The following is a 10,000-nucleotide window of genomic DNA, read 5'->3' on the forward strand; positions in this document are numbered from 1 at the left end:
GGGGTGTGCAGCCAAGACGCGGCGGGCTGAGACGACAGACGTCCACAGACACAGGTCTGGGCTGTGTTGTGGTTGTGGGTGGTGGGCTGGGTGCTGGCAGTGATATATAGAGCACAGGTTGCGGCTCTATAAAGGAGGCCCAATATTAAACATGAAGATGCACACAGACAGTCAGTCTGCCCCCATATAGACTGCTCAGCCTCCGCAGAGCCTTAAGTGGTGGGAATACTGACCCACACCTATTTGCCTATGCACACATACACACCCACAGACACACACACACACACAAACACAAACACACACACACACGAACACACACACATGAACACACACACACACACATACACACACACACACTCCAAATTTGCCAATTTACAGAAGATCTTATTTCCCATGACGATATCTTCATACCTCATACATCATTAACCGAAACAACAATACTAAGGCAGGCAATAGTCATACGTTTGCATGCACCACCTATAACGCTTCCCTCGCTCCCATCTCAAATATTCAAGATGGCCACTGAGACACACAGCCTTTCCCTGAGAGCACTCATGCCTCCTCTGCTGACTAGATCCCACGCTCTCGTTACTGTTCTCAGACCTGTCATTTAACATAGCTGAGGATTCCCAGGCTGCCCACAGAGAGGAGAGGCCTGGATTCCCATCAGCGATGGACAGCACATTCCACACAGGTAATGTGTCAGAATGTCACCTGAGGCGAGAGAAACAGAAAACAAAAACAAAACACCTGCCATCCATCACAGAAGAGGCAGGAGCACAATGACTAATCCTCCCTAGCAACACGGCGAGGTCCTCTTACAATACATACAGGCCCAAACCAGGGTCATAGGGTTGAATGACTACAATCTGGGAATGTTTGGAGTGCCTCAGTGAATCATGGTAACTTCAGAAGCATACATTTCCTCACCATACACCTGTGTGGAAGCGTGTGTGTGCGTGTGTAGGTGTGTGAGACGCTTTCACTGATGTCACCTCCGAGCAGTGACATTCCTGTGAGACACACAGACACACACACACACACACACACACATACACACCAGTTTAGCCACAGGCTAATTCTCATGGCAAGTGTCTGTGGCTGGGTTGTGAAAACAGTGGTAACAGACGCTGTGGCACGAGTCTAACACAAAATAAAAATGAGACCCTAAATCGTTAGCCGACAGGCCCCGCTGGTGCTGTTGCTATCGACGACGTCGACGGGCCCCAGTTGGTGCAGCGCGTGACTCAAAGTGGCCCCTCCTTCACCAGGGAAGTGAGCACTCTGGGATATCCTTCCACAATCTCCGTGTTGGGGAGTCTGGCTAACCACAGTCAGCCAGTCAGCCGTCATGCGGAGCCAGCCAGGCAGCCAGGCCAAGTCAGAGCCAGCGGAACCCAGAGTGGAGCGGGGTGTGTGTATGCCAGCCGGGGCCAGTGGCCAAACTCAAACACAGCCATCAGAAATAGCATCGCCTCGCTGTGCCACTGGACCCTGGGGCCGCCCCCGTGCCAACACAATAGGGGGAGACACAGAGGAACGCTTGTTGTCTGTGTATGCATATATGTGTGTGTGTGTGTGTGTGTGTGTGTGTGTGTGTGTGTGTTTCTGTGTGTATGTGTCTCTCTGTGTGTGTATGTGTCTTAGTGGCCTACAGGGTGTGTCTGGGGCAATTTGTGCATCATCCACCTCAATATTAAAAGAGGACCAGAAAGGATGAATGCAAGGAGGGGAGGCGAAAGAGAAGAGGAGAGAAAAGGAGATGAGAAAATCAGTGAAAAGGAAAAAAAGAAAAGAACGTCCTTGGAGCTCTATCCCACAGAGGCACTATTCATTCTCCCACACACACGCAAACACACTCACGCACCCAGTCTCATTTCTCTCTCTCGTACACACACACACACACACACACACACACACACACACCTCACCGCAGGCTTCCTCTGCTCTTCACACGTAAGCTAGCAGTGACTAGCCGCGGCCTCCAAAATACCACAGGGCAGCGTGAGACAGGGGTCATGCGGGGACCAGAGGGCACTGACAGTCTGGTCAGGGACAAGACCCACATCCCCCTCGACTTTACACTGACCTGTCATCAACGCACTCCACAGAGAGACTCAGCTGTGCATGCCACTCCTGGGCCTGTGTGTGTGTGTCTGTGTGTCTCTGTGTGTGTGTGTGTGTGAGTATGTCGACAGCGTAGTCTCACGCAAAGCACGCCTTGATCTGAGCGCCTCTGTTCCCCTGCCAGCTCTGGAGCCACACTGGGCTGCTATGTCCTCTGACGTGCCTGCAGCTTCATCTTCCTCTGCAAGGCTTCAGGGCCGCCTGACACAGTGACAGCTCTGTGACCGGCCACTTTCAGGGGCTCACACACACACACACACACACACACACACACACACACACACACACACAGACATACACACACACAGGGCCCAGGATGTTTCAGGTGGCAGTGTGTGACAGCAACATGGACCCTCGAGGAAGAGAGCAGGGTTGTGCACAATTCGAATTGCAATTATGCTTCCTGTTTGCTACCTCAATTGAAATGCAAGTCAAATTCAAGAATTGAATTGGAATTTAAGAGCCAGTTTCAATTCAGTTCTGGAATTTTGCACAAGCCTGGAAGAGAGGTCAATAAAACACTGGACCTGGCCAGAAGCAGTAGTGGATGATGGGATATGACCTCCCAAGATTATGGTAACACTATTCATTGCCTGCTAGTTGAAACCCAATGTGCTGGAGCTCCTCAAGTTCAAACCAGCAGCACCACTTCTAGGGCACTGAAAATCATTGATTAGCATATGTATCGGTATGGGAATTTTTGTATGAGTTAGTTTACATACAGTTCATACACTATACACATTTATACACATATGTATATACACCGTACACATACATTTGTACATATGGAGCCAAAAGTGCACATGAAGACATGTATGAACAAAATGCCTGTAGTCACACAAGAGTGACAGTAACAAAAAAAATTTCACACCTAGTGGCTCGGGGAAGATTGCTGTCTGGCACAAAGCAGAGGAGGAAAAGGTCATCTGCTAAGATGTGAGAGAATGAGAAGTAGTCCCCTCCAGCGGGAGATATTCCTGGGAGCCTTTTAACCCGTCCCTCACAGCCCAGCCACACCACACCACACCACACCACGCTGCAACGCGACTCGACTCAACAGGGATTCAGGTTTCTTTTGCCCCTGGCCGCAGCATAGCGCATAGTTGTGGCAGAGATACTTTTATGAACCAACTCTGGCTGAGGTGTGCAGCACGGGGGAAAAAAACATGTTTTTTTCACACCTTTGTTAGCATCCTGTCAACCATCAAATGGAGAGCTCAGAAAGGTTTACTGGTTCGGAATGATTAGCGGCTAGATTGTGAAATCAGTTCTGAGTTTTGCGAGCAATGTCTAGTAAAGAGAAACTTGCTTGAGGTTAATTGCATTCCAAATTGCTGTGTCAGGAGATAGTTGCAGAAGCACTGTTTATACTCAGCATGCCTAGTAAGAGCTTTAAAGACGTGGGGTTACTTTGAAAAGTTTCCATTTATGGTAAATTACTTTGCCCTCAGATATACTATCACAGAGAGAAGGAAATTGCGATTTTCATTTCCTTTTTTGCCTGACTCAATGAATCAGTGAAAGCAGTAGATATTTCACCCCTCACTGTGTTCTATGTATGGCACAGGATCTGCATTTGTGTGCGCAGCTTTGTATGAATCAGTCTTTCTGGCCCCATGCTTTTTTGCGTGCCGTGTCTGTGTGTGAGGGCATGTATATTTGTGTGTGTGTGTGTGTGTTCGTGTGTGTGTGTGTGTGTGTGTGTGTGTGTGTGTGTGTGTGTGTGTGTGTGTGTGTGTGTGTGTGTGTGTGTGTTTGTGTGTGTGTGTGTTTGTGTGTGTGTGTGTGTGTGTGTGTGTGCGGTAGTATGCTGACAGCAGTGGGAGCGCAGGTCAGCTCAGTGGGCCTCCATCTCCAATCGGCATCCGTGTGAAGGACACTTCCTCACAAAAGGTGGATTCATTGGCTCGGCTCTGCTACAGGAAGCCTAGCCCAAAACGGCAGCATTCCGCGCGGCGACTAACCGCCTGACAGTAACCTCTCTCTGCTGCCACTTCAGCACAGGGAGGAGTGAACCTCTAAGCAGCACATAGCTCTCTCTTTTTTCACTTCATTTGGAGGATTATGTTCTTTCAAATGTGCAGCAAACATGAAAGCCTTGTGCCTCTGAGTTTCTTTTTCTAAAGCTATATGGGCTTACCTAAGTAGTAGAAGTACTCACTAAATATAGAACATTAGACAAAGAGCCAGCGTTGCCACACCTGACGTTTCTGTGTTATAATGTGAATAATGCAAGTGAATAATGCAAGTGTTAATGTTGTATAGGAACTCCTACCTATACGGTAACTCCCACCTGAAATATTTTACAGTCGCGTGTCGTCAGATTAAGCTTGTTATCGTCACACTTTGCTTACCACGCTCTGTTTAGCCTCTAATGTATTTGAAAGTATTTTGGAATAATTGCAGAGCAGCTGTTGTGGCTGAGTCTGCTCCTTCCTTTAGGTCTACTCTTATATAACGCTACTCTGTGGATTTACCATCAGCAGACTTGGAGACCAGCCCAACATACATGACAGAGTTCTGCCTGTTTTTGTCACAGCCAAACAAGTGGTCTTAAGGCCAGTCAATTACCCCGGCTTAGGGAGGAGAAGAGGGTGGAGGGGGAGGGGGTGGGGAGGGGGGGGATGAGGACTCTTTGGAAGGTGAAGGACCTCAAGGATACTCCTTTTATACTTTTGTTGTCCCAATCACTCTGGCTTCAAGGAGCTTAGCATCTTTTGGGTAATGGCTCTCTCACTCACGAGAGGGGTTGGGTGTGTGTGTGTGTGTGTGTGTGTGTGTGTGTGTGTGTGTGTGTGTGTGTCTGTGTGTGTGGGCGCGCGTGTGTGTGTGTGCGCATATGTGTGTAACACTAGCAAGAGGGGTGCAACACCATAATTAAGGGATTGAAGGAGACTTACCCGTCGACAACAAGCCAGCTAGAGTGTCAGACACATTGAAATGCTGCTGGATGTCAAGCAGCACACCTGAGAAAAGAGAGGGAGAAGAGAGGAGAAGAAAAAGAGGGAAGAAAGAAAGAGTCATTTGAGTGGTTTTAAACATACATTACACTCCAGTAAATTAGAGACAAGGTCTGGCAGTATGGCTTGTAATAACAGAAATGGTGCCTGTTAATCACGTAATGACTCTGTTTTAAAAGGGGAATAATGATGATGGCTTTCTTCTGTCTCTGTTTGTGACGATTACTTCATCCCAAAATGGACTCAAGACACAAGGATCTGAGAGGAGTAGCACTACTCCAAGCACGGAAGTAGCAAATCCTTTGTTTGATTGTTTGTGTTTGTGTTCGTTACAATAATGCTACAGATCACAGGTCTGTGCTGACCACACACACACACACACACACACACACACACACACACACACACACACACACACACACACACAGACCGATACACACACACACGCACACACACACACACACACACACATACACACACACACACACACACACACACACACACACACACACACTAATACACACACACACTAATGTAAGTTTAAAAGCATAATTAAAAGTGTGGTGGAGTCCAGGAGGGGAGTGATCATATTACAGACTCAAAAGAGTGTGATGACTGATTAATTTTGACTGTGATGACAGCGTATATTTAATGTGCTGAAATATGTACCTGTTTTCCACACAAAATCATTAATCACTCAGATAGTGCCACAGCATAACTTCCTACTGTCTGCTACCATATCAGAATGGGGATTTCAGATTTCAGTGTGTGTGTGTGTGTGTGTGTGTGTGTGTGTGTGTGTGTGTGTGTGTGTGTGTGTGTGTGTGTGTGTGTGTGTGTGTGTGTGTGACAGCCACAGTAGCTGTCTCATGTACAGAGTTCACACCCTCTGTTCCCAAAAGCTGCATCTCTGTGTTTGCAAGGCATGCAAAGGCATGGGAACAGCTGACCACCTTGTCGTCGGGGTGTAAGCACTCTATTCGAGTCACAGTCAGTCTGTCTGTGTGTGTGTGTGTGTGTGTGTGTGTGTGTGTGTGTGTGTGTGTGTGTGTGTGTGTGTGTGTGTGTGTGTGTGTGTGTGTGTGATTGTGTGTGTCTGTCTCTCTCTCTCTCTCTGTCTCTCTCTTTCTGTGTGTGTGTGTGTGTGTGTGTGTGATTTTTTGTGTGTGTGTCTCTCTCTCTCTCTGTCTCTCTTTCTGTGTGTGTGTGTGTGTGTGTGTGTGTGTGTGTGTGTGTGTGTGTGTGTGTGTGTGTGTGATTTTGTGTGTGTCTCTCTCTCTCTCTCTCTCTCTCTGTCTCTCTCTTTCTGTGTGTGTGTGTGTGTGTGTGTGTGTGTGTGTGTGTGTGTGTGTGTGTGTATGTAAAAAAGCACAGAGAAAATAATATGCAGTACAAAAGAAAGAAAGAGAGCAAGCACTTCTAAAGAGGAAGATTGAGCCGTCTCCTCCTCCTCTCTCCCTCTCCCTGCTCACTACTAGAGACACACACAGAGAAAAAGATTGAGACTCCAGGCAACAAAGGCCCAGCCTGTTCTCATCTCCTCTCTCATCAGCAGCGGCCCTCCAGTGCCCACCGTCAGTCCAGCTCACCCCCAACCGCATACTCTCCCCTCCCCAACTCCCTCTCCTTCATCTCCACCAGCAGCAGCAGCAGCAGCAGCAGCAGCACAGCACCAGCGGGCCTCCGTCAGCATCCTTTTCCTCTGGCTCCACCCGTCTGGGAGAACCGAGTTCAGCTGGACGAGCTGTGTGCTGTTGGTGGAGCAGGAGCGCGGCTGGTGGGAGAGACAAAGACTCAGCTGAGGGGCACCCAGGCACAGCGGCTGTGTTTGACAGCCAGGCCCATAGAGAGAGAGAGAGAGAGAGAGAGAGAGAGAGAGAGAGAGAGAGAGAGAGAGGAGAGAGGGAGTGGGAAAGAGAGAAAATGAGAGAGAAAGACGGAACCATGAATATGGAGAAGAGAGATGTCTCCAGCGTGCAACAGCAGGGCCTCTGTCAGCCATGTCAGAACAGAGGGAGTGAGAGAGCGAGAAACAGAGAGAGAGAGAAACAGAGAGAGAGAGAGCAGAGTGCCCTTTTTTCAGCTGCACTATGACACAGACACTCTGTCAACGCCCTCAAAATAACCCCTTTGGATTTTGTAACGCCCGCTATCGAAGCAGGCGCCATATTTTCATACCTAAGTAACGATGATATTGTACAGTAAATTTAGCATGTGAAAACATCTTCCGCTGTTGGTAAGTGGGCCACGACCTTTTGGCACCGTCCTGATTAAACCGCAGCCACTTGCTTGCTAATTGAGTCGTATTTTCCTCGCCCGCGTTGATAAAAATAGACCTGGGGCCCGCGAGAGCAAGGCAGACGGAAAGCATGCAGTGCGGAGCCGTGCGCGGGTAATCAAGGGGCTCACGTTTTTTTTTCTGTGGCCTGCCCCTCCGTGTGTCATTGTCGACACCGTTTATTTGTCAGCACGGAAAGTCGGAGTTCGGTGACGAAGGGAAAACTGAGGCCAGGGGCAGGTGTGGGCTTGCCTTGCCTGGCCGCGGCTCACTAACAAATGTGACATTCCTGTCACACAAGAAACACCAGCTGCTGCATTCCTGCACGGCCTGCTAGCGAGCATTCCTTCGCCGTGGCAACACCAGAGCAGCGCAGTGACTAAGCCAGTGAGATAATCATTTACCTGCATGAGCAAGGTGTCAAATTATCACTGTCCATAGCCAACGCCCTAAATTCAAATTAATCTCTTTTATGAAAGGCAACATTTTGAACTTTTGGCTCATAGAACCTTGACAAAAAACGAACCTTCGCTCACTTCGGTATTTCACAATTGTCCGACAATTTCATCATTCTCCCGCTCCCTCCCTCCCTTCCTCCCTCTCTCTCCCTTTTATTCCTTCCATCTATCTCCCTGTCATTCTCTCTCCTTCTCCCTCCCTCTCTCTCTGTCTCTCTCTCTCTCTCTCTCTCCTCTGGGGCAGAACTCTCATTAGCCGGGCCTGGCGGGCTTTGGGCCCTGCTGGGAGGGGGATCCCTGGGCCAGATGGTGGAGTGCTCCAGCCTCCCACCAAGTCAGCACCTGGCCCTACCACGCCCGCCAGAAACACAGGGCAGCACTCAGCCCTCCAGCCAAATACTCCCTGCCCTCCTATCAGAGGTGTGTGTGTGTGTGTGTAGTGTGTGTGTGTGAGAGAGAGATAAGAGTGTGTGTGGTGTGCCTAACTTCAGATAAGCCGAGCACACACACACATTCACAAACCACATCATGGCGGTGTACTGTTTATCATGTTAGCGTGAAGAGGCCGGGCTAGGGGCAAGCAAAGGAAAAGAAAGGGCTCGATGCTATCTCTAATCTCTAAAGGATCTATCTGATAAAAGATCAAAGATGAACACGCAGAGCACCTCATGCAGGTGTGAGCTGAGAAAGCCCCGGGAGGAAATGGACCATATCTACATATGCAAGTGGGCCAGCCAAGCTCCGTGGGTGTGTGAGAGTGTGTGTGTGTGTGTGTGTGTGTGTGTGTGTGTGTGTGTGTGTGTGTGTGTGTGCCCTTCGGCTGTGTGCTTGTGCACCCTGACTGATGTCTGTTCCTCTCACTCTCTATAGTTTGTTGCCTCGTTCACCATTCCTGTCCTCACCCACCCCCTCTTCATCCCTAGCCCCCAGTAAAGCTGAACACATTAAGGATGAAGGTTTGCCCCACAGACAGATCAGTGCACATTAGAATGTGTCATTTCCAAGTGCTGAGTTTTTTTTTTGCAATGGAAGCTAGTGCTGGAGGACTTTCGACTGACTGATGGAGATTTCAGATGTGAGAAAGATTCCCTGTCAGAGATTTTAGGAGGTTCTGTTTTGTCTGCAGACAAAAGGTCAGACGAACACGCAGGAAACGACACCAAGCCTGAAACTTAAAAGCCAGGAAGATCAAAACCCAGCTTCCTCGTTTCTCCGCTACCGCCTCTGCGGTATGAGAACTTACGACTAATCCTCCGCTTCGCTCCAGCTCCCAGTTCTGTCATTAAAAAACCTTGTAGAACTGGCAAATCAACAGCTCAGAGCTCCGCACAAGCTCATTCCACTCGCGGCCGTTTAAACTTCTGAACGCCCCTGAGTGCCTCTGAACTGGCAGCCCCGGGGGTGGTAGAGGCGGAGGTGGAGGACGTGCCAGTCCCCGAAGGCGGCGCGGAGTTGAACCGCGACCGCTACGGCTGCGGCTGGCTCAGGTGCTGGGCAGGTGGAGGAATGCGGCCCAGCCTGCTACCACCTACCACCTCGCATGCCTGCCTCCATGAACACACAGTACTGCATGAAACAAGAAGAAGAAGAAGAAGAAGAAGAGGGAGAAGAAGAGAAAGAAGAAGACAGAGGAAGAGGAAGAGGAGGAAGCATGTCGGATGCCAAGAAGAAGCCCGCAGACATAGCACTTGCGCGTCTCTTTAAAAGCTTGTCCGCTGGCTCTGCTCCAGCTGAGATGTGGGTTCGCCGTAAACACTCAGCGTGAGCTTTTCATCTGCCGTTTTATGTGAGCCAGACTTCCAAGGCTGCGTGTTTGGCAAAGCATGATGCCAGTGGTGCTCACCACAAAGAGAATTCATTCGAGATCAATCTTATGTTGGTGATGGAAAAAAAATGTGAAAAAAATGTAAATAATTTTTTTTGCGTTTTAAATGAAATGAATTGAGAGTGGAGGATGCCAAGATTCAAAATGGGGAATAGCTGTGTGAAAGAGAGCGAACAGACTTTTTCTTTCGGAAGATGCTGCTTTCTCAAGGCTGTGGAGATAACAGGGGACAGAGCCTATTGTTGGGTGAGCACACAGTGTGCATTATTCCTTGTGGAAATGTTGCGCTGGCCTGTTGACACTGCCCTGCGCTCTCTGAAGCAGCTCCACGCCTGGACCCCTACCCCTGCCC

The 10,000-nt window shown here is 49.2% G+C and overlaps 1 protein-coding gene across 4 annotated transcripts in view; it reads right to left on the bottom strand.

Annotated features, from left to right (window-relative positions):
• spns2 (spinster homolog 2 (Drosophila)) overlaps positions 1-10,000 on the bottom strand; it is a 78,164-nt gene that overhangs the window by 51,067 nt on the left and 17,097 nt on the right. For all 4 annotated transcript variants that reach the window (XM_048228638.1, XM_048228656.1, XM_048228648.1 and 1 more), the window contains exon 3: positions 5,028-5,093. In XM_048228638.1, the coding sequence (XP_048084595.1) occupies positions 5,028-5,093 (66 nt within the window). The remainder of the gene's footprint in view (positions 1-5,027; positions 5,094-10,000) is intronic.

The sequence above is a fragment of the Alosa alosa genome, chromosome 2, assembly GCF_017589495.1.
Source record: "Alosa alosa isolate M-15738 ecotype Scorff River chromosome 2, AALO_Geno_1.1, whole genome shotgun sequence".
Classification (NCBI taxonomy): Eukaryota; Metazoa; Chordata; class Actinopteri; order Clupeiformes; family Clupeidae; genus Alosa; species Alosa alosa.